General features: G+C 35.5%; 1 protein-coding gene across 7 annotated transcripts in view; it reads left to right on the top strand.

Annotated features, from left to right (window-relative positions):
- The window catches only part of Sec24AB (Protein transport protein Sec24AB), a 126209-nt gene that overhangs the window by 86957 nt on the left and 13089 nt on the right, over window positions 1–26163 (top strand). For 5 of the 7 annotated variants that reach the window (XM_083111214.1, XM_083111232.1, XM_083111223.1 and 2 more), the window contains 10 exons: window positions 854–946; window positions 2288–2475; window positions 5305–5406; window positions 9752–9867; window positions 10611–10713; window positions 12365–12491; window positions 14072–14181; window positions 15831–16062; window positions 22705–22862; window positions 25224–25449. In XM_083111214.1, the coding sequence (XP_082967340.1) occupies window positions 854–946; window positions 2288–2475; window positions 5305–5406; window positions 9752–9867; window positions 10611–10713; window positions 12365–12491; window positions 14072–14181; window positions 15831–16062; window positions 22705–22862; window positions 25224–25449 (1455 nt within the window). The remainder of the gene's footprint in view (window positions 1–853; window positions 947–2287; window positions 2476–5304; window positions 5407–9751; window positions 9868–10610; window positions 10714–12364; window positions 12492–14071; window positions 14182–15830; window positions 16063–22704; window positions 22863–25223; window positions 25450–26163) is intronic. The other 2 variants (XM_083111257.1, XM_083111249.1) reach the window with 1 other exon arrangement.

The following is a 26163-nucleotide window of genomic DNA, read 5'->3' as shown; positions in this document are numbered from 1 at the left end:
ATATGAAGAGCCTTTATCAAAGTACTGTAAGACTTCAAGGCATGGCAATGTACTGATGATACATATGTGGGAAATCAAATGGTGGGTACGTCAGTATACAATAAAATGTAGATTCTTAAAGGTACTTACGATAGTGAGTATTGATTTTAACGAAAACTACGTTTCAGGATTCCACTGATCCTTTCATCAGGTTACCAAACGAGGCCAGTGTAACTACACCGTAGCCACGTCACATACATTTTATTGTATACTAACGTATTCAACGTGAGTAAGTCACACGAGCACTAAATATGAACAAATGGTGGGTTATTTCTATTTTTACAGGTGAATTTTGCTAGCATAGAAGTGACGTGACTGTTTAACCCTTCACAAAATGTATTTTCTTCTCTCTTGCTTTTATTCTCAAATTTTGATAGCTACAGGTTAGTTTAGGTTAGAAATAAATACAAAAGGCATTTCTTCTTCCAAAAAAAGCCTATTATTCTTCAAGAACAAGTAACTTTTTTTTTTTTTAACTATTCCCCATTAGCACTGATGTAGGTATTAGGAAATTTCAAGGTATAGAAATATATTAAAGGGAAATGCGTTTTTATCTTCTAGATTTTATTTCACTATGTAGTATTCATGTACTCTTATCTCGGTTTAGTGAACAACATGTAGTGTGTACAGCCACTATTGTAAAAACTCATAAGGTCAAAGATCTTCAAACCTCATTTGTTGCCAGGTGTTCGTATACAAAATATAAACCTGTTATGTTCAACAAGGCATAAAACCAGAATGGATTGACACTGAAGTTTAATTTTGGAGGGGTCGGGCTGAAGTTAATGCAAGCTTTGTGATTCTTTTTTCATAGAACCTACTTCAGCAAGGACATCAAGGAATCCATCTCCTATTCCTGCACCTCGTTACGATTTCATGGAAGGGCAGTTTTCATCTAATGCACCAAGTATGTGGTGTATTTTGAATGTCTTGCAATGAAAATACACTGGTAGCTGGCCTGCACTTCGGTTTTATGTTTTTGCTGATTTCTGTACATTGCTTAATTTGTTGCTTCTTTCATTCTTTTTCTGTACAGGATGTAGCTATGTGGGTGTGAATTTTTATATTTTCGGACATGAAAAAACTGAAGTAGCTTGTGAGAGTTTTGTGTTACTTTGGTTTTGTTCGGTTTTAGTTTATGGTTTTTGGTTATTGTGAATATTGTATGAATCTGCACTTTGCACAATTAGGGTTTTTATTTCAACTTGCCTAGTCTATTCTTGTAATGCTCATAAGCTGTATATTGCTTAAAGCTTACATGTTGTAAGGTGTACCAGTGAACTTAATGGCGTTTTGCTGTTGCATTATTATAGTATTTTTAATTGTTTTCACTTGATATTATCTTGATGGAATTACATGGGCAATTTTGTATATTGTTTAAAGGATTGAAAGACCAAATAGAAGTAGAATAGTAGCTTTCGTTGTATGTTTACAATTTACTGAAATTGCTACTTTGCCACTGCCAAATGATTTAAGTTTCACAGTTTGTAATCAGGCAACTGTCCATAATTTTTTATGAAGTTCACACTGAAAATATTTATAATCCTTAGAATGCTTCATTTTGGTTTCCATGGACCTTGTCATAAGCCAAAACTATCAAGATCAATGCTATGTGCACACAATAGCTAACGTTGTGAATATATAGTTCGATGGTTTCGATTTGGTCCGAGACAATTAGATTTGTGTTGAAATGTGCTAGAGTTTTGGATTATTTTTATTGACTTACACACTTTTGTCATAAGATAGCTAAACTTGAAAATCTATATTATTTACATTTTCCTTACACCCATATTTAACTGTTGTTGACACTGTATTATGTGACTCCTCATTTGTATCATCTCTTATAGATGTGATTTGTAATCAAGGGGTCCCAGGTTTGATACCTGGTGGAGGCACATAGTGGTTCAGATTCTACTTTAAACTGTAGGTCCAGTCCCAATTAGCCTTACTGTGCATAAAGTGGACTTAAAAAAAACACCAAATCAATCTTATATATGTAAGTGTAAAAAAAGAAAATACAAATGTGACACATGATTTAATGGTGTGTGTTTTTGTATTTGAAATAATAATTTTCCCTCAATATATTTGGGAATCAATTCTATTAGTTTTTTATGCAATTAATGTGTATACAAATTGCTTTTGTGTACAGTGAGTTGCTCAACAAGCTTTTTGTGGTGTGATGAAATTGTCTGCATTTGATGTAATGATAAGTTTTACTGTGTTTCTGAGAGTGCACCTCTGCTTATAGGTCCAGTGCCATCATATAATAGTCTTCAGGCACTAAATCAGCAACAGCCAGTACCTCCACCTTCTGAGCCTCCTTATTTAGGACCGCCAACCTCTGTAGGAAATCATGGTCAATATATACCTGTTACAAGCAGTAGTGGTTCTATGTCAAATGATGTTGGACACTTCAACAAGCGATATCCGCAGCAGGTAAGAATTGACAGTCTTATATCGTCACATGAGAATCAGAGGGACGTAACTCCAATTTATCAAATTTTCGAGAGAGAGGAAATAATGTATTCTTAGGAATATGTCTGTTTTCTTAACAGGAGTAATTAAATTGAAGATACGTGACGCCACCTTACTCCTAAGGAGTAGAAGTGGAGATGTGTTGATCTGACTTCAAATAGATTTCTTCAGAGGAGTTTATTTAAACAAAACTGAAAACAGCATTTTTGGAGTACGTTCCTCTGGTTGTCACATGACAATATGTACATGGAGATGTACTCTAAATGTAAATGTAAATTGTTAACATAAACATAATGGTTGTAATACTGTACTATATTGCTGACTCAAACCCTTAGATTGTTTTAATTTTCTATGTTATAGCATAGTTTCAAACTTTTTAATTGCTTTATTCAGTTTTTCTAGCTTTCAACTTATGTTAATGTAATTCCAAAGAAAATTCATATTTGTAATTATTTTTTTCCCAAACACAATTATGTGATACAGTAAAACCTCGTTAATCCGGACTCCAATAAGGCGGACTTCTGGACAGGCAAAAGTAAAAAAAGAAAAGCAGAATGCAAAGTTTTAAATGTGGCTAGAAGTCAACAAGAGAACTTCCCAAAGAAAAGGCAGTCAACCACTGATGAAATTCTGTTTCCCGCAGATTTTGTACTGTACTGTATAGTGTAGTTAGGCCTATGCCCTTTAAATACACCATAATAAACGTGTTTTGTTGTTATAAACTAGTTTTAATATACTTTCTACTGTTCTTTTAGGTTATTTCAGTTAATCCGGACTTTCGTTAAACCGGTCAACTTATCCCCCCCATTAGTCCGGATTAACGAGGTTTTACTGTACTTTAATTTCTTGGATCGAAAATATTTCATTGTAAGTATCTATGTGATCATTTCCTTATAGTTATTTTTTCGGATGTTGAGCATCTCATTTGTTAGGAAAAATTAGTGCACAGTGTATTATTGGTTGGTTGGTGTGTTTCCTTGTATACTTTACTTTTTTCTTAGTTTAAAAAATCAATACTTTATGAGGTGAAGTTAGTAAATAGGTCACAAACTAATATAGGATAGCTGATAATAGTAGTGTCTAAAGGTATCATTAGGTGGCAGCACAATCCAGCTTGATGATATTCAGTTAGCAGTCGTTAGATAGCACACACACGCATGGGCTACTCAGTTCGAAAGTGGCGACCGTACTTGAGGACTGTAAGTGGAGATGGTACAGGAGGAGGAGATGATTTGAGTTGACAGGCAAGTGACGATAGATAGCATAGCAACTGCAATAGGGTGTTATCATGGTTTAGCCTAGAGCATAATATATGATTGTTTGAATTTCTGAAAAGTGTGCGCACCGTGGCGCTAACGTTTCACGGATAATGAGGATGTTGAATGTGAGGTGTGACTCTGGCCCAAAGACTTTTATGGAGCAGGTTTTGGGGTACTGATAAAGTGATGGGATAAGTGTAACAATGTTGGTGGAGATTATGTTTGAAAAATAGAAATGGTTTTAAAGTTAGGATCCCACTTAGTTGTTTTTTTAATAAATGTTTGTGACCTGCTTACTGACTTACCTATGTATACATAAATTGAAAATTACACTGGAAGTATTATTTTCTTGTAGTTTACGGTTATTACAAGCATAAGAAAACAGTTTTTCTTTGTGACGTTTCAGGAGAACACACGCTCCTTTCATCAGACATTTATTTTCATTTTGACTAAAGATACAGTTATAACAATGGTTAGTAATTTTTAAACAAAAATAATCCCTTATATAATGGACATTGTCAATGTTACATTGTTGTAATATAGCAACTTAACTGTGAAAAAAAGCAGTCTGTTGTATTTTTATTTGAGATTTTTTAAATTATGAATCCCAAATATCATCAGGTAATTCAAATTCATCATTGTTTTCACACAGTCTCTTGATGTTTTCTGTTACATTAAATTTCAAAGATGGTGGCTTACTCCATTTGTGAAAAAGAAAACTCCATACTGGATCTACATTACCATTTTCAGTATTTAATTTATTCCAGTGTTCTTCTGCAATGAACGAAGCTTCCCAGACATTCAACTCTGTGTTTCCCGTTAATCTTTTTAAAACCCTTCTCTTTTTAATCAAATGTTTCTCTTCGATGATATGAGTTGACAAACCTGTTCTTGGGTTTAGAAGAAGCTTCGTTCATTGCAGAAGAACACTGGAATAAATTAAATAATGAAAATGGTAGTGTAGATCCAGTATGGAGTTTTCTTTTTCACAAATGGAGTAAGCCACCATCTTTGAAATTTAATGTAACAGAAAACATCAAGAGACTGTGTGAAAACAATGATGAATTTGAATTACCTGATGATATTTGGGATTCATAATTTAAAAAATCTCAAATAAAAATACAACAGACTGCTTTTTTTCACAGTTAAGTTGCTATATTACAACAATGTAACATTGACAACGTCCATTATATAACGGATTATTTTTGTTTAAAAATTACTAACCATTGTTATAACTGTATCTTTAGTCAAAATGAAAATAAATGTCTGATGAAAGGAGCGTGTGTTCTCCTGAAACGTCACAAAGAAAAACTGTTTTCTTATGCTTGTAATAACCGTAAACTACAAGAAAATAATTCTATAATGCAAGCAATGCGTACATACAAGAAAAACTATTACACTGGAAGTGCATGACCAATAGACTGTTTGTTTTCAATTTATTTTGATACAGTATTTCATATCATCTTACACACATGGATACATATTTTGTACAATAAAAATTGTTAGCTACAAAAATAGTTGTACTTTTCAGGTAGGGTACAAGCAACCAGCAATGAATCACAACTCGGTAGATGGTTTGACGTCTCAATTTGGTGGTCTCTCTGTAACACAAACTGGTTTCAATAAAATGTGGGTAAGTATGGTCCACAATAATTTACTTAAATATATATGTGTGTGTGTGTGAAGACTAGTGATTGGCATGACAGAAATCATGTAATTGCAACACCAAGGGGGGCTTTGACATCACTTGGGGTTATAGCTCAGGGTGGTTCATGGATACTCAGTAATACATTGTTAAGGTTTATTATCTCTTTAATTCACACAAGGTTTAGTAAGTTCAGATATATAAGTTCAGTAGTGCACATATAACATAATGTCCAAACTCTAAGATACTATGTTCTAAGTTACTAAGTTCTAAACCTATAAGTAACTGGATGGAGATAATCTAAGGCACCATACTATAGAAGAATATAGTAAAGTCCTTTTTACCTAAGATTGGCAGAAGCGACACCATCAGCTTTGAGCAGCAATTCCTCTAGTACAGGATGCTGTTTCCTAAAAGGGAGGGTTTTTATACCATTTCAGTCAGCGTGTCTTGATACTTGCCCTAACCTTCAAGCAACCTTCTCTATTCCAGTGCCCATTTTTGCCTAAGTCCATTTCCTACTGTCTTGCCCTTCAGAGGACAAGCTATCAGGGCGATCACTATCTCATACATGTGGAGGGGATTAGGTGAACACGTTTGCATGTGAAGACCTTGGGTGAGGACACTAGCGATTGCTATCTGACCTAGTCTCCTCTGATGACAGATTAACTCACACTTGCGTTTGCTAGGCTGCATCCTGTTATTCAACTGTGATGTTTACCAAGAAGAGGGAAAGATGGTATCTTTCTTTTTGACTTTTCCTAGAGGAACTATCGGACTTGCTATCTTGTGGCTTGTTTGGCAGAGAGCCTGCACAATAAGGATTTTACTTAATGTTTGAGACTGGTGTCAGCTATTGCCAATGCAATAAAGAATTTTGCCCGTTACATAACTCCCCACCTTATCTTAGATGGTCTCCATCTAATGTCAGTTACATCCTAAAATTCAACTGCACTCTGTATGGCAAAAAATTTAAAAATGAAAATAATAATGAAAAAGAAATTAAAAATTAAAATTGAAATAATAATGAAATGAAATAACAAAACACAATGATAATGTATAACATAGTTCAATAAGTAATACATAGAATACCTGAAATATTAACTAAATGGATATTAATTCAAGTGAATCAATCATATAGAGGGCAAATCATTTAAATGGCTACATAATCCTAGCCATATTGTTTTCCTAAATTTTCCTAAAGCCCTAACTAGTTTTGTAATAAAAATTGAAAATGTAGATTCTCATTGAACTCATTGAACCTAACTAAATTCTAAAATCCTTATTAATTATAAAATGAAAATGAAATTTGCATTTAATCTATCAGGATTCTTAAGATCTTAGTTACTTAACCTAGATAGTTATGATTAATACATTCAGTGTCTGTATAGTTACAGTACACTTCTTGAATACCTAGTAAACATTGTACATAAGTGTTTCGACCTTTGTTACAAATGTTGAGTATGTTTCCATGACAGTAATAAGTTTCACATCTAAGTGTGTGTACTCCTCCTTCATTGCACATAGGAGTTAATAAGTGTTCATTTGATTCATTTCATTGATTACAAAATAGCTTTGTTTTACACATTTCTCATTTCTTGAAGTCAGGTTTGTTTTTCTCATTCTTGTATATCATTTAATTGTATTCTGCGTGGAAAGTTCAACTGGAGAGTGCATTCAGTGAAATTGAAATATGTCTGTGTCACACAAAAGTTTGTCACTGGGGTTTGAAGTATGCCTCGGTCAATCTGGGGTTGTCTGGATACAACTGGGCTCATTGGGAGGATTGTACTGAAGTCGATGTTACTTGGAAGAGTAAGTTCTTTCTAACCGGCGTCATTGGTTGGCCGAGTCTGGAATATGGCAGCATCACCCACTCAAACAATGGAATGGAAATGGAATCTGTAACTAAGAAGAATCTATAAGCAAATTGGTTTTCCAAAATACATTCGTAGATAGGTGGGCCTTTCGGGGCCTCATAGTAGTTGCTTTCATGGCAACTGGAACATTAACATTTCTATGTTTTCTAACATTTATGCGATATGCAATCCAAAGAATAAGACTAAACAAGACACAAGTTATTATATATATATAGACAATCTAGAAGCTGATTTGTTACTATCCGGAAGTTCTACGGCAGTCAAGATTTTACAAATATATCTTGTATGTCTAAGGTACATTCATAGCTCGTTTGATTAGTCTGGGAGTAGTCTACCCAATTAATATGTAATATCCTTGAAATTTGTGCTTTCGTAGGATTTGGAAGTATACATGGAAATTGAGCTTGATAACATGAATTAAAGATGCAAAGATTGCACCGACATCCTAATTGGATCACCAGTGTTCCAAAAGGAGATTCTCATTGAAAAATAATGCTTTCACATTTTACATTAATTTCAACATTAAAAGGGATTAATAAAAGATAAGTGGAAACATTAAACAGAATTGGGGAAATAATCCAGGGATTTTCAATGCATTTTGAAATATTGATTAATTGATTATGTAACGGGCAAAATTCTTTATTGTATTGGCAATAGTTCACACCAGTCTCCAACATTAAGTAAAATCCTTATTGTGCAGGCTTTCTGCCAAACAAGCCACAAGATAGCAAGTCCGATACTTCCTTTTGACTTTTCCTAGAGGAAGTATCGGACTTGCTATCAATTAATCAATATTTCAAAATATTAGAACTTTTCAACATATAATTTATATTGTTGCGACCTTCCAAGTAACCAAAATTTTTGATGAATTGATTCAAATAATAATTCAGTGGCATTCTGATGCTGTATGAATGAACATGCATAGCAAATATATATACATAACTAATTTTTCCTGAATTCTCTACCTGTCCTGATAAGTTGATTTGGGGAGGATTGTTATGTTCCAGGCTTTTATCACAATTAATAAAAACTTACGAACTGAGAACGATGAGACGTTTCAAGCCTACTCTGAGGCCTACTTGAAAAGTAGGTTCGCTACAGCTACTCCTCCAAAATGTAGCTTTGCTACAGCAACAGTTACATTTACCTAAAAATAGCTCGTTACGCTACTCCTGTTCGCTACTTCGCTACTTTTTCATAAAAAAAACTTTAAGCAACCACATGGATATTCCAAAGAAGACCCTAGTATCATAGTTGTACTTACTGGAAAATAGATTCTGTTATTTACTATCATAGGTCCCAGTCAGTCGGTAATTTTGATAGCAGTGTTACTTCAGTTACTTATCTTTACTATAGTGGTTGAGAATAACGTACCTATGTAAGCGGCATATCAATTCAAATTTGATGTATGAGTATTGCAATTAGAATGTTTACTCAAATTAATGATTACAACCATACACAAATAAAATTTGGTAGAATTATTTACATTTATATATCAACATATTTTCCTTGAGAATAAATATTGAGTTGTCACATAGTGGTTCGGAACCAGTCCCGATTAGCTTATCTGTGCATAAAGTTGACTCAAAATAAAAACTAGGAAGGATGCCTGGAGGATGGGATCCTCCTGCTTCTCCATTCCCCATGCTGCTCATCATCATTCTTCCTCATTCTCACAATTAGCCAAAAGTGGCAGAAGCGACTCTAGATAAGAGAATTACTAAATAAAACATTCATCTTCATTGTCATGATTAGCGAAAATAACAGAAAAGTGAAACAGAAATATATTGAAACTGATGTGTAAGTCCGAGTGTTCTAAACACATTGTAATTTGAAAATTGTTGAACAAACATTATGACAAAAATAATTGTAATTCCAGAAATAATTTCTTGCTTGAGAGATCCTATATCCTGACAAATGTGAATGCTGTTAATATACTGAGCTATTGATTGCTGGCACTATTGCTGTCATTCTAGTGGAAATGGATCTCTTGCTTTTGCACTGCAAGTTTGTTTTACACAGTAATTAACTACTTTTTGCTGCCTTTTACGCTAGGGATATACACAGGATTCGTCCCGGGGATGGCACAAACGAGGCTTTTATTTTTTTTTGGCCAATTCCGATAAAGTACTGATATAAATCAACACTGATAACGATACAAAATTCCAAATGGTCCTTGAAGGACCTGAATTATTCATTCACCTCTTTAATAAATATTTGTTAGCAGATGACTGCAATGCAAAAGAAACCCTATATTTAGAGATTTCTTTTTAAGAAAAGTAGGGCATGGAGATTGTATGCTTGTATTCATAAAAATTATAACAAAATGCAGAATATTGCACTAAATTATAAGATATTTATAGATATACACCAATATGCCTATATCAGCCAAGGCCGATTGAATACAGATTAATCTGACTCATCCCTAATTTTCTTTTAATTATTCTTTTTAGGGTTCAGACAGTTTTGATCTTCTTCAAACAAGACATATTCTTCCTCCTGAGAAAGTGCAACCGCCAAAAATTAGATTGCATCAAGAATATTTGGATAGTGTAAATTGTAGTCCAGAGTAAGTATTGCAAAATATAACCTGATCAAGGTATATTTCGTTTGTGCTTTTGATATTTTCATATTTTTCTTTGTACACACATTTCTTTTTCAATGTTTTTCATGTTTTTGTTAAGATATGTTTATTATATGCATGGTATATTTCATATTATACATACTAAAGTCTTAATGAGAGGTTTTGTAATACAATAAGTATATACATTGATTCCGTGATAATCATAATTGCACAGATAGGCAGAGACCTCTTAAGTGTCTCCTTGATGACATAATGTTACGTACTATTTTGTTGCATTGTAATCAGTGGGTCCTAGGTTCAATTCGTGGTGAGGCACATTTCACAGTAGTTCGGTTAGTTCTTTAAACTGTAGGTGCAGACCCTATTAGCTTAGCATAAAGTGAACTTAAACCATAGAATGCTCTGATTAGATCAATCTCTTCCCAGTACATATTTTACATTAGACTGAACTAGGTTTTGGATTTCCACATGAACATAGGACATACCAGTGATCACATAGTAAAGCATTGCCACCTCAACAGCCAAGTGTTCGAACAGTAGACTCACAAGTGAACATTCAGAGTTAGTCATGGCCTGGGCATTTCTTGTGAGTGTTCCTTCATATTTTTCATGTAGACATCATTCATCCCTATTTCCACGATTAGAAAACCAATATCAAATAATAAAAGTAGATTTAAATGTTTGTGTATGTATGATAATTCCTACAATTTTTTTAAAATTCATTTCAGCATATTTCGTTGTACGTTAACAAAAATACCCGAATCAAGTTCTTTGCTGCAGAAGTCCAGGTTACCATTAGGAATACTTATTCACCCATTTAAGGATTTAAATGTAAGTAATGGTCTTGGTGGGACTTAATTGTAAAAAATAAAGTATGTGGTTTATTTCAGTTTGCTGAACATTTCCTTTTTCAGAAGTTTTGATCTTTAATTATCTTTATGTACTGAAAATAAGATTTAGAGTAATTGTTACATTGCCTTTAAGTGGCAGTTCAGCTGTTTAACAGTTATGGTGCATGCATGTGGAATGTAGAAAATCAAGATTTGAGTTACATTTTGTATTTGATCTGACTTTTGCTAGCTAGCGTAGTATTTTATTTTTTTTATACATATTATCAGAGACTGATTATACAAATAATTAATGCAAATAAAGTATAAGTTAGAGAGACAGAACTGTAGACAATTTTTTTTCACCTGCATCTACCTGTGTTTGGTAGAAAAGGAATGAATGACATGAGGTGCTACCAAAAAGTTCCAAAATTAAACCTATAAATTAGGGATGGGACCGATTAATCGGTACTCTATCGGTATTGGCCGATATAGGCATACCGGTTTATTGGTAAAATTACCGATTATTTTACGGATCCGATATATCGATAAATATCTGATAATTTTGTGCAAAATTCTGCCATTTTGTTGTAATTTTTTATGGATAATCTCCATACCCTACTTTCTAAAAAAGTAAATGTCTAAATATGCAATTTCTTTTGCACTGCAGTCACCTTTCAGGTTCTTCAAGGACCATTTCTAATTTTATATCGGATCGGTAGAATATTGGTTATCGGTATCTGTAAATTTTATATCTGTACTTTATGGGTATTGGCCAAAATTTTATATCAGCCCAACCCTAATATAAATTATTGTACACTCAAATATATGTGTATCATATCTCCTTCAAAGCGTACATACTGATTTCAGAGCCTGTGCCAACAACTAGAATATTTCCTGAAGCCCTTTTCATTTCTCTCAATTTTCCCCAGGAGAAAGAAGCACAAGTGGATAAGTTTGGAAAAGTTAGGTGATGAATGATCACAATGTTGTTGCCATGAAGTATCCAGTTTATGTGCTGCTGCTTGGAATGTTTTCAGTCATATCACATTGCAATCACAAAGTATTTTATTGACTAGGACACACATGTTTCTGATCAATAATTTCCAAAGAGGCAGCTTATCACTTATGACTTCATGTACCAACAACATTGTTAAAAACCACACAAAGCAAATAAACTGCATGATAAAATACACTTAAAAGTCTGTCCAAGCATTTGGCTCTATCCTGGAGTTGCCCCCCCCCCCCTCCATTTTGTTTATCCTGCAGTTTGTTTTGTATGGTTTTTAACTGTTCATCACTTGTTTGATTGTTTCCCACATGTTCTTCCACTGTAATAATCACTTTCTTCATCATACCCTTAAACCCAGTTATTCTCTGAGAATGAGCTGGGTTATTCCTGATCTGTTGTTGAAGTTCTTTACAGAATTCAATTAAAGAATGCTCCATGTAATCTGCAGTATACTACCATCAGTTTACATGCTTCATGTAAAATTCAGAAACTTTTATGTAGTGCCTGTAGACAGCTGTAGCAATTCACTTGAACTGTAGTGTAATTAAGATGTATGCAATTCATTTTAATACTTGCTTCTTGTAATTGTGTAGATTGTCTTCACACAATGAGCTTTACCAGTTTTTTGTTGTTTTTTTTACAGCATTTACCAGTAATTCAATGCAGCACGATAGTCCGGTGTAGAGCATGTCGTACATACATAAATCCATTTGTACATTTTGTCGACCATCGAAGGTGGAAATGCAATTTATGTTTCCGGATTAATGAATGTAAGTAATGTAATGTTCATTACAAAATTATCTAGATTTCACTTCCGATAAGGTTGCATAATTACACCAATATATTAAAACTAAAAGAAAAAGTGCATGAATCAATAAATAAGTTTGTAACATAGATTGTCTTCCTCTACGCACATGCCCAACCTGTTTCTTTGGATGTAGTGTACATAAATTTCCAAAATATGATTGACTAACTTTTAGTGGTTTATTATGAATTTTTTAACATATGTTTGAGTTCTGTTCAGTTAATTGTGCAGCTAAAAAACAGATATATCTAGTGCAGATGGGGCAATGTGAATTGTTTACTAACACTATATGAAATTTATCAATGACTATAACTGACATGGTACTGATCCAGTGTAAAAATGGAAAGTATTTCATGCAAAGCCATTCGCCGGTTTCATTCTTGTATGATTTTGATGGGTCTTGAAAAAGAGGAATTGCATATTAGAAAGTTATTTTTAAAACTAGGATACATGAAACACAGTAAATAACATGTAAACTGTCTAAAACTATGTGTGTAGGTTTCTGTAATCTCTGCTCAATATAGGATAATGTATGAATTTTGGAGGTTGTTGCATATATCTGCAAAATTGCGTTCACCATGTCTAGCTACCTGCTCTAGTACTTTGTGTATTTATATAATAGTGTTTTGCAGAATAAAAAATTACATATCTTTTATTCACCACTTTCATGTTGCATTTTGCTCCGACTGTGTGCTTCATGTGGCATATTTGTATAAAGTTTGGAACCACAATTTTATGTTCAAATGTGTAATATTTTTCCCTAATTTTTCTCAGACTACATTTAGTCCCCAATTTAACATGTTTACCTGCAGGGCCCCAAAGAAGATTCCGTTGTACTTAAGTTCAAATCATATTTTTAAAAAAATATGTATCAGTGCAGTCAATATAGTTTACCTATACGGAAGTTCTGCATGCTTCCTTTTTCAGTATTTTGGTGTTTAGCTTTCATTTCGGTCTGTTCCTAGATTACATTACATTCACCAGCGAATTGCTCACATTGGAATTGTTAGTCATGGGGAAGTATTAATTCCCTTATGCTGCTGCATCATAACAGTGGCATACTGGATATGGTGAAAACAAAAGCCTCCTTGGAATTACATTTACTAATAAACATATTTCTGCATTGTTTGTATTCAATTGAAAAACTGCATGCAGTATGCAAATAATACGTATTATTTGCTTCATCACAATGGCCAGAAAGTTTTTAAGTTTCCTTGTAATTTCAACTAAATCTTTCGACATACTCTTGAAGTCTTACACACATTATAATCTTAATTGTGTCACTCGGTTCATTTTGCACAAAATTATTTCTGTGCATTTTTATCACTGCACCAATAATTTTATTTAATTAATGCTGCACATTTTATTTACATGGGAGAGTATCAGCTGACATTAGTATAAGCAGTCATAGAAATTAACTATTAACTCGTATATCTGTTTATAGATCCTCATTATGTTCTGCAATAAAATTTAATACATGAAAAGAATGTCAATAAAATTTATTTTCTAACCTGTGTTGTAACATGAAAACATTACTCTTTCTAGTGCCAGATGAATTCCAGTACGACCCAGTTAGTAAAACATATGGTGATCCTTCCAGAAGGCCAGAGGTTAAATCGTCCACAATAGAATTCATAGCACCATCTGAATACATGGTAAGCCCACATACTGTAAGTAATGCTGATTTTAGTGGATTGTTCAATATTTTGTGTTATTATACGTGTTGAAATTACCTGTTTGACTTATTGCTTCTCTGTGAATGATAATTTATGCTATGGAAAAATTGAGGAATAATTACATAAGACATTTAGAATGCTATCCTCATGTGTTGTCACCTTTTACAAAGAAAAATACCGATAAAAAACTTTATAAAACATACTTTTTGTGTTTTTTTAGTTTCAAAAGTACTGCAAGGGAGATTAGTAAAATCTAATTTTTAAAATGAATGTCTTATTACAGTCATGTTGTGGTTTCTAATATCAGTAACTGATAGTGTGTATCATTTAGATGGATCATAAGTCGCACACCACATGCCAATATTTTCACACAAGTAGTGGTCAGATCTGGCACATGCCTCTGTTTTTTTTCCAGATTTTACATAATGCAACTTTCTCAGCTTCTGGATAGGATTTATGCTTAATACAATAGAAGGTTTTTAAACAGGCTGTTGGACAGGTTAAAAGATGAGTCAGATAAGTTAAAAAAAGAAAGAAGCAATTTGCCATGTCACAATACAATGTTCTCTTCAATGTCAGGCTGGCAACTCTTAGTTACAGTACTAGAGCTTTTGAATGTTTTAATTAGGGATGTGTCGAAGCTGAAAATTTACCGATGCCGATGTACTCACCAATAATTTTTGGAGCCGATGCAGATATTTAACCAATTCCTATACATAAGATTATTAAACAGAAATGGGATGTTATTTTCAGCATGACAAAAATAAATTTGCCATGTACATTTCTATTGCATATCATATGTATATACATATATATTCTCAAGAGATGCGAATGTATATTTGCATCTACAAAATGTTATGTGAACCTTTAAGAAGAACAGGATTCTCAAGAGATTTAACATTAGTACACAAGCAGTTCTTTGAAATGCAAAATGAATTCCTGTTCTGCCAGATTCAACTTCAGAAATACGAGATTTGGAAGCACTTCAGGAAGTAACCTACTTCTTCTCTTATCGCAAATCTGTTCATCAACACTGATCACTCAATCACTGAATACTGATGCAGCAGGTATGCCCAAGAATTTTCTCAGCACTTGCTTCAGGTTTGAATATTCATTTTTGAATTTCCAATACAACAGCAGATCCTGGATCACCAATGTACTGTTTTATTTCCGAATTATAGTCAGGTTGATCCTCTGAATGAGAGTTTGCAATAATTTTATTACAAAAACTCTACAATAATGACGAATCATAACCAAATTTTCAATAAATATTACAAAACTAGAATATAAAACTTATTAGAAGGTAAAACTCTAGTATAATATGTACCGGTTTAAATATCGGATTTTTGCCGATACCGGTGTGTCAATTTCTGCCGATTTTCATACATATGTAATCGGCTTCGGCACATCCCTAGTTTTAAGTGCAAATATTGTCCATTCTGCTGGAGGGAAAAAGCATGTGCCAAAGGGACCATTGTGGAACCTTCGATTTTATATTACTCCATTTTAATATCTTTCCCCATAATGCCTAAAAAATTATAACAATAGAGAAATTTATTTTGTGAATGTAATGTACTTCCAGAATTGTATCCTTGTTTTAATATTTCTCAATCTTGTTCTTTACCTAGCTGAGGCCACCACAGCCTGCAGTGTATCTTTTCATTCTGGATGTTTCTAGAGTAGCTGTGGAAGTAGGTTATCTTAGAGTATTTTGTGAGGTATTAACTGAAGAATTGGACAGATTACCAGGAGATTCAAGAACACAAGTAGGATTCATAACTTTTGATACAACAATTCATTTCTACAGTTTAGCGGAAGGGCTGAATCAGCCTCATCAAATGATAGTCAGTGATATTGATGGTAAGTACTTGAATACATCAGTTGGCCAAGTAAAATGCATGCTAATGATTCATTGTTACCTTGCATGGAATTCAAATGTTAGGAATTGAGAAGTAATAAATTTCATCACTTCTAGTTACAGTAGAGGATTTCATTTCTTCTTATTTTTTATAATTATTTAAAAAAAAGGAAAGCTACCCCCCTGCACGTTGCTCATTCACAATCTCAGCCATTTGTGCTGATTAGAACCATGCTCTGACCACCTTAATACCCCACAGATACCCTTTTCATTAGATGCTGGGTGCTCCAGGCAGAGACATTGCTTAGAAAATCCCCCCTGAAATCATATACCCTTGTAATCAAACCTGGGTCTCCTGCATGGTAGTCAGATGCCCTACTGACTGGACATCCTCAGCTTATTGCTACAAGGTGGTTATAATTAAAGTGACGGTGTTCAGAGTGGTACAGCATGGGCTGTAATGAGAGCAGCAGTCTGAAACTTCGTAGATATGCTAATGAAGCAATGCGCTCGCGAATTATGCAAAAAAAAAAAAAGTTCCAATTCTCGCCACCAGGGTAAAAAATGGCGCTGTAAGCAGTCAAAACGTGGTATAGTTACAGGAAAAAGGCAGGAAAGATCAAACACATGAGAACAATGGCTCTGGCATGTTTATTAGGAACTATGGTTACAAGAACTGTTCAATATGGCCTCCCAATTCAGCAACATGCTGCATTCGTAACACGGCATGGTCGACGGTTGCTCGCAGCATGTCTGGTGAAATCTGAGCGACATGTCGTTGTATGCTAGCCTTCAGATCAGGCAGAGACCGGACATGTCCCTGATAGACACGATCTTTTAAATATCCCCACAGCCAGAAGTCACATGGATTAAGGTCGGGGGATCTGGAAGGCCAATCATCTGGAAACTGCCTAGAGATGATGCGGTCATTAGTGAAGGTTTCTCGCAGCAAATCTTTCACGTGGCGAGCGACATGTGGTGTTGCCCCATCTTGCATGAAAATGGTGGTGTGTTCACAGTTCCGTTCTTGCAAAGCTGGAATCACGTGTTGCACAAGGAGGTCCCTATAACGTGCAGATGTCACTGTACACCTAACAGGCCCTCGAGGTGTCATCTCCTCAAAGAAAAACGGACCAAGAATGAAGGAGCTAGTGAACCCACACCATGCAGTCACGTAAACTGAGTGCAATGGTTGTTCCTGCACAACATGTGGACGAGTGGAACCCCATATGCGACAGTTCTGAGTATTCACTGTACCGACCAGAGTAAAATGCACCTCGTCAGTCCACAGAATATTCCCCGGCCACATGTCATCCACTTCCATGCGTGCCAAAAACTGATGGGCAAACTCACGGCGTTGTGGAATATCTTGGGGTTTCAATTGGTGCACAATTTGAACCTTGTAGGGATACCAGTGTAAAATGCACCGCAATACCTTGCGAACTGTTGACCAGGGGAGTGACAATTCACGTGCCACAGCTCTAGCACTGGTTGCAGAAGTTGAGGCATGTGCTGCACGGTCAGCTACAGCTACAGCAACTTCGTCCACAACTTCCACGGGGATGGGCCACCTTCCTCTCCCTGGTGCAACACCCAATTCACCTGTTTCCTCGAATTTCTTCATCATCTTCTTCAGCCCATTAATTGACATGGGCCCTCTTCTCAGCCCTTTCTGTTGGCGATATTTCCGCAGTGCAGCGTTACTATTGCTCCCATTCTGGTAAAACAACTTCACTAGCAGTGCACGGTCTTTCTTCGCAATAGCCATTGCTTTTTACACGGGAAAAATCAAACTTTTAATGTTCGGCGAACATTCACATCACTAAAGGAAAAAAAAAGCAACAAGTGTCACCAACAACAACCAGGGAGCTCACACAATGGTTAGGCAATGTCACTGACTTTGACGTCAGAGTTACGGAAAATTCCACGTTTTGACTGCTTACAGCGCCATTTTTTACCCTGGTGGTGAGAATTGGAACTATTTTTTTTTTTTTTTTGCATAATTCGCGAGCGCATTGCTTCATTATCATATCTACGAAGTTTCAGACTGCTACTCTCATTACAGCCCGTGCTGTACCACTCTGAACACCGTCACTTTAATTATAACCACCTGGTACTTTAAAATCATATAAACTTCACAACATATTTCATCCTGGTAGTTCCCCAATAGCTTTCACTTTGGTTAGGCTGCTCAAGGACTATTAATTATGCAGCAACAGCTAATGAATAGGCATAGATACTATGGAAGAGAATGCTGAAATTAGTAATGTGACATTCTAAACTGTAAATCTGTATCTGATGATGCATATGGGTAAATTCAGTCACGTAGGTTACATTTTACCCTTGTCTAGATTTCTATTTATTTTGTGTATGTAGTGGTTGTGGTCGGGAGGGAGGGGGGTTGCATGTATGAATGCTTGTACTGTATAGCATATTGTATTATTGTTTTGTTCATATTTGGCTTTTATGTTTTTGCTTGTATGAATTCTTTGATTGTGTGAATAGGATGAATAATACGTGTAGACATGGTTGAATGGAAGAATATGCCTCACAGCAAGAATCTTGTCATGGAAAATAAGAAGTAAATAATTCACAGAATTGAATTTGAAATACCGTATTTACGTGTGTATATTGGGGAAAAACAGCAAAAAAAAATATCTCGTATATAAGGCACAGTACAATTCAGGTCCCTGAAATGGCTTTCTTAGTGTCGGACTAACAATTACAGATTTAATTTAAAATTAATCAGTAGACCATAAAAAAACGAGTTTTTCCTTACTTTTGCAGCTGTTGCATTCACCACGCGATCTTAACTTCCACATGTTAGGCTTTCATAGGAGAGGAGGGAGCGAAGAGGCATGGTTCAGTAAGGGAAGGGACCTGCATTTGCCACACCTCCCTTGATGGACAAGAAGGGAAAACAGCAGTTTTTGTATTCCCGTCAAGATTACAAGTCCCAAAGAACAGACTTGGAAATTCTATTTTTGTCTTTTCTGTCAAAAGCCATGGAGAATCACATGAACCGCTAAACCAATCTGCCTTGTCTAGTTGCCGTGGTGAGGGGGAATTCTCGTGGTATCTGCATTGCCAAATTTTTCGTTTTGGGTTGTTTTCGAAACAGGTGGCACCCTCCTCAAAGTCAAGCACGGCGAAGCCTAATAGTTGCTGCCACGTAGCAAGCGAATGGGTCTCCGATTTCCTGCCTGTCTCTGAAATGCGACCGAAGGGGGGTCGTTGAAGAAGAAGAGGTGTTGTGTACGACTGGACAAAAATCAGGCACGTAGCTACACTGCTTTTTACCCCTTGAACTGGAGGCGGAAAGTCTGTTTTTCATCAAGTCCATTATTTGCCTTCTGCCTTAGACAACATGCGCACTGTTGCCTAACTGATTCTCGCTAAATGCTGCCTTCTCTAGAGTTTGGACACAATGTGTGTGACTAAGGTGTCTTGTTTGCCCTCCCCCTCCACAAAAACACGAGTGGAAAATTGGCTGACAAAAGGACAAAAATTGACCCCAAAAAAAAAAGGGGGGGTTGTTTGTGAAAACTTTTCCTTTCTTCTTGCCTGCAGCATTGGAAATGGGGGAAACAATAGAAGGGTTTGTCAACCTCTGCTATCCAATACTGGATAAGAACTGCACTTTTTCTTTAATGGAAAGTAGTTTGGAAATACAATTGGATCTAGTCTATGTTTCACTGTACATTATTTTTAATCTGAAGTTTTTTCACGAATGCTATTTCGTTTGGTTACAAGAATGAAACTGAAAACGAACAAGCTGAAGTGATTCCTTTTTTCTATGGGCAGATGGGTGATATTTTACTCACTGATGGAAAACATTCTTGTTAAATTATTGTTGGGGGGATGAGGGGCAAAGTTTGGACACATGTATTCTTCTGCATGGGGCAGAGAACGTTTTTTCTATGCATATTATTATGACGATAGGTCATATGTAGCCATATAAGGTAAAACATTAAAAGATGAATAATAGATGGCGTGGGTTGTGTCATTTGGCTATTTAATCAAGCCGTAATGAATGTCTGAAAATGTGGTCAAGAGATGTCTCTGACATCGCAATTTGTCGAATGTAACAGCGAAAGTTTTGTCATATGTCAAAGTGTTGACATAATTATTTTACCTTCATATTTGTTATTAGGTTATGTTATTTTAGGTTATATGCTATGTATATTCCGTTTGGTTTTTCTTATCATTTTGACAGGGGTCGCTAGCAGACATTGGTGACAGTTTCAGTTCACAGTACAGCTTTTTGAGAAAGCTACTTTCTGTTATTTCTCTCGCGAAAAATATCGCTGATACGCCTCCCGTGTGACGGGAGGTGCATCATCTAATCCTGCCAGAATCCCGTTATTCTCGATGCGTCAAAACTTTCCAACACAAAGGAAAGAAAAAATACATGGGAAATTGCCAGTTCACATTTATACATGTGTTTTTTTAATATTATTAATGAAGAAACCAAGAAACCAAACCTGTCCGTGGCGTGGCCAAGCGGGGGCCAAAGAACACACCCCCATCCAGCATTCCTAAGAAAAAGGAGGAGGGTGAAACGTGCGTCGCTGTCGATTGTTTGTGGATGGGTTCGTGAGGCATGGAACGCCATCTCCCTGGAAATGGTGATCAAAAGTTTTAAGGTAATGGGAATATTGAACAAGATGGATGGAAGTGAGGACATTTCAGACAGCTTGTATTAGTAACTGGGAGTGAATGACGAAATTAAGTGTAAACATTATTTATTTACTTACATGAGTCAAGCTACAATAGTGCAGTAAATATACAGTAGTTATTTCTATTTGATAAGTGTTGACGTAATTATTTTACCTTCATATTTGTTACAGTCAACTCTCGATACAACGACCTTTCGCAGTACGCGGGGAAAAGGTAGTTATTTCGAAGGGGTCGTTATTGGAATTTGCACCAGTATTTCAATAGAATAGCATTAAAAAAAGAAAAAAAAATAGGACCTGAATTCTGCTATTATTCCATTGCCGTGCAGACCAGTGGTGGAGAATGAGCTGGGTAGGGGGGTACACTTTTTTTTCTTTTTACTTGTCCTATGGTTTTTGTTCGTGTTTTGAAGAATGCATCCAGAACTGGTTGCCCATTTTAGAAGTCAAAGGAAAGGAAAAGTGGTCCACTTCCACCCTTGCGTGTAACCAGCCTGTGTGCACACTCGAGCAAGAAAACAATCGTCATTGCCCCCTCCCCCCCTTACATGTTTGCTGAGAGGAAAAGAGGGAGAAGTCACTCAGCCAACGGAACACTTTTGGCAAATATTAGGACATCGGCACAGTTATGAAAATGTATAAAGTGGTAAACGGGAGTTATGATGCACGTAAGATCGAAGTGAACATTTGCGGAAACCTGGATGATAATGCATTAAGAGGGTTGACGATATTTAGTTGGCCTATGTGGCTTTGATTATCTCTAACAGTTTCGCTTCTTTATGAAGTGTTACAGGGAACAAAGAACACGTTTTGAATGAAAGCGGTTGCCGGAAGTTGTCCGCTACAAGGTCGATTTAAAATAACATCCAAGCATATTCGATCTCTTCTGGCGTATACAAGAGCAAATGAAATCACAATGGCAAAACAATCCTGGCATGTTAGGTAGCGGTCGTCGGCTACAGGGTAACATTGGTGCGCTTGGGGGAGGGGAGGGCAGAGGTCAAGTGCTATTGGATATAACTGAAGCGTGGTCTGGTGTTTGTTTTTAGATCAGACCAACTTGCGAGCGGTAGAGTGCTTGTGAAGGGAATGAGTGCGAATAAAATGAGTGCAAAAAACATATTTTTTCCCCGATCTTTGTTCATGACAGGCGAAAACAATTTTTGTGGAAGTTATTTCTCCTGCGAAAAATACCGCTTGATACGTCTCCAGTGTGACGGGAGGCACGTGCTTGAATGCCGCCAGAACGGTGCTGCTTTTCTCGATGTCGCAAAACTTTCCAACTCGTGGAAAATGGCCATTTTGCTTTTAAAAGTTATTTTTTAAAATTATTATTGCTAAAGAAGGACAATCTGTAGATATATACATGTTATACGCAGTGAAAAAAATGTGTGATTTCATTTTGGCTGTCCGAATTATTCTGTGCATAATACGCACCACAGTTTTGGGGGGCAAAAATTTCTTAAGAAAGTGCGCATTATACACGCGTAAATATGGTAATACACTTCATATCAGGGCAGTGCATTGTATAATGTACAACTAATTGTACAACCCAATAATGTTGCATAGATTTGTAGGAAACATGAGACCACCAAACTAAAAAGCATGAGCCAACCCCCGTGGCAGAGTGGTTAGCACATCGTGCTACGTCGCCAGGGGTCCCAGGTTTGAATCCCTACCTGGGCATGGATGTTTGCAAGTGTCCATTCATCAATTTCATCATATGATCCCTCATCTCCAAATTAGCCAAAAGTGGCACAAGAATCGAAGTAAAATAAAGCAAATTAATCAAACATAAAGCATTAATAAGCAGAAAATACATTTAAAATTCCCAGTCACTGACCCTCTTCCCCCTCTGCTTATTCCCAATATCCCGTTGCTGATATGTTCTTGTAATTTTTTCACATGTAACCCATGTATGTAATCCACTTTTTTCTTATGCATATTATATTTTATTATTTTCAGATGTGTTCCTACCCTGTCCAGACAATCTTTTAGTGAACTTACAAGAAAGTAAGGAATTGGTAAAGGATCTTCTGGCACAGTTACCCACAAAATTTTTTCAAACAACTCAAACAGATTCTGCTTTTGGTGCTGCTCTCCAGGCTGCATTCAAGCTCATGGTAAGAAATTGGAATATTACATTTTTTAATCACAATTAATATACAATTCATCATTCCATAAATGACTTTTGTAGTTACATGGCCATTTGAAATAATTTGATTTATCCTTCATGTAAAAATGGGTGTTGGTTTGAAGGTTTTTTCCTCTGGTAAAGTTTAGGAACATGTTGATTCAATTGTTGTACATCCAGGTGTTAAAACACTCAAGACAACTGGTACAGTCACGGACACTTCTGGGTTGTAACAAACCCATTCATTGCCTTTGAATGGAATCATTACAATCCAGTAGTGTCAGTGACTGTACATACAGTATATCAGGAGCATGTGACTGTAAAGTTCAAGTTATTTCTCTGAGCCAAATATCAGTATGTCATTCATATTGTTTTTGTATTTATATACATAAGAATATGTGGCACATTTGATTACAACTACCTACAACTATTGTATATATGGTGAAACCTCAATTTTAAAGTTTTTCAGGGGACCGGGGGTAGGGGGACGACTAAAAATCTGTGAAAATCGTGTAACATGTTTGTTCTATTGGGGCCTGAATGTATAGCACAGGAAAATACAGAATCTGTGAGTGTAAAATTCGGGTTTCATTGTATAGAAAATCCATATTTTAAAATGTGCACTTCTCAAATATGTACAAAATAAACATAGTAGGAGAACTGTTTACCTATAGACCTGGTACTCATTTTTTTTAGGACTACAGGTTTCCTCACTCCTGGAAATGTCAGGGAATTTGAAAACAACATTCCCAATGAAGTAAATTTGAGGAAGTACAGTATGCTCTTGCATTCTGATAACCCAGACAGTTATACCATTTCTTGTACAGTATTTAATCTTTTGTCCATTTAGATGTCCAGAATGTAAATTCAATGTTATAACAGTTTGGTTCCAGAAGATCAAGGCCTCTTCATCAGTTGGAAGTTGTGGCCTTCATATTTTACATGATGCCTTTCAGCATGGTGGCAAGAAATCATAGTGTACTGTACTGCAAAAGAGTTCTTAACTTCTGTTATTTCTTTAAAGAGACTCCTGCTTGGTATGCAGATTACACAAAATTTACTGGCAAGACTGATCTTTTTCATAAGTTCTTTGCTTTTGTGTATGGCAAACTGTTATTTTTCCTGCCTTTTGTATTGTATTCTTTAGGGCTGAACCAATACCGATACTTGAAAATTGTGATAATTAAGTTGTTCAAAAATATTTATTAATATTTGTTTTTAAGTATTCTGCAAATATTATAAGCATCATTTACTAAGATATTAGGTTTAAAATTTTCACGAATTACATCAAAATATTAAGCTACATGTTATGTTATCACAAAATTAATTTTTTCACACAAAACTGGTGTTGAACTTCAAATTTAGTAATTTCCAGGAAAATTAACTCCTCAAAAGTGTTGCGTAGCATTTTTGCTGAGCTTGTGAAAAACAAAAATGCCGGAAAAGTATCTGCTGGTATCGATAAATAAATTCCAACTGATACATTGGCATCTGTATCGGTTCAGCCCTATTATTCTTCCTAAATGTAGCAAAGTGAGAACTGGAATGAAGTGTTCAGAGAAGTTAATCAAATAGGCTTCTTTAATACTAATTTTATAATTAAGGTACTCACATTTTCCACGAAGCTGTTTTACATTATTTTCTATTAATTTTGGTAGCCACTTCCACCATCCTCGTTGGAATTCGTTGTGTTGTTGCTTGGCACGTTTCTGTTGTTTTTTTTCTAAATCGCCGCTAGGTGTGCTATGATGCTGAATGCGAGTGTAAGGCTCATTACATCGGCAGATCCATCAGGCCCATCAGTGAGAGAATTCAGCAGCACCTATCAAATGCAAAAACTACCGGACTTGCCAATCATATCAAATTCCACAACCATAAAATTGAGAAAGTACATGTCAAATACGAAGCACACACTCTCATAGACACAAAAATTAAAGAAACACATGCCATCATGCACTACAACCATGAACTGAATATAGATAGTGGTCAGGCACACCACACCTGCCTTCCGTTACTGCAGCAATTAACACCGGTGAACAGCAGACGACATATATGCAGACATGCAGGCGACAGCAGCACACCTAGCAGCGATTTAGGAAAAAACAACAGAAACGTGCCAAGCAACAACACAACGAATTCCAACGATGATGGTGGCAGTGGCTACCGAAATTAATAGAAAATAATGTAAAACAGCTTCGTGGAAAACTTGAGTACCCTAATTATCTATTATCGCGTCTCTCATTCCCATAGTATGAACTAATTTTATGTGGTAGTGGTAATAGGTACTTTGAATGTACCTGTGCATAAGTTACAAGGATTTCACAGCATCCTATATGTTCTTTCATTGAAGGCACCCACAGGAGGCCGTGTTACAGTCTTCCAGACATGTTTGCCCAACGTTGGTCCAGGAGGCTTAAAACTTAGAGAAGACCCCAATCAGAGAGCAGGGAAGGATGCTCCTCATCTGAACCCTGCAACGGATTTCTACAAGAGACTTGCATTAGATTGCTCAGGACAGCAAATTGCTGTTGATCTTTTTGTACTCAACTCGAGATATGCAGATATAGCTACTTTATGTAAGTATTCAATAGGGGCATGCATACTTAATTTTAGACGAAAACACGAAATGTGAAATAACACATTGTAATGTTAATTTTTCATATTTTAAAAAGATGGAGGTGCAATTAGTTACAATGTTTTGTCACAAAGTAATGCGAAATAAACTCTTAAACATGAAATTTACCGACACACCTTCAGGTCTGAATTATCCTGCGAGTTATGCAAATCATGGGAAATTGATTTATTCTGCTGTAAATTATGCAGACTCCTTTACACAGAAATAAACTAAATACTGTGTCAACTATATAAATGTGCTGTTAAAAGTGAAATGTTAAATTTGTGTAATAAGTGTTTTAAATCAAATTTAGGGTTTTATTCACCATTGATATGCCATTTTGATCCCGAGATGGGCCCATTTTTTGTACCGATATGTTTATTTTATTCACCATAAATATGTGGCTCTAGTAATCAATTATTTTTTGTTTTGGAAAAGTTGTGCTGGAATTTGAAAAATTCTTGTTCTGTGTTATTGCATATTCTGTAAATAGCATTTTTAAAAGTAATTAACATAATAAAAGTTAGTCATTATTAAACTATAGTAGTTAATATTTATAGTTTTTCTTCCTTTTAAAATTTTTAATTATTAATGGATAACAGATAATATGCAATATTTTTTTTAATGAAAGTTTACATATAAATTAACAAAATATAAAAATCTCTGATTTTGAATA

Source organism: Lepisma saccharinum, chromosome 1 (assembly GCF_977018435.1).
Source record: "Lepisma saccharinum chromosome 1, izLepSacc3.1, whole genome shotgun sequence".
In the NCBI taxonomy this organism is placed as follows: domain Eukaryota; kingdom Metazoa; phylum Arthropoda; class Insecta; order Zygentoma; family Lepismatidae; genus Lepisma; species Lepisma saccharinum.
The sequence above is the reverse complement of the archived record's forward strand: the minus strand, read 5'-3'. Positions and strand labels throughout refer to the sequence as shown.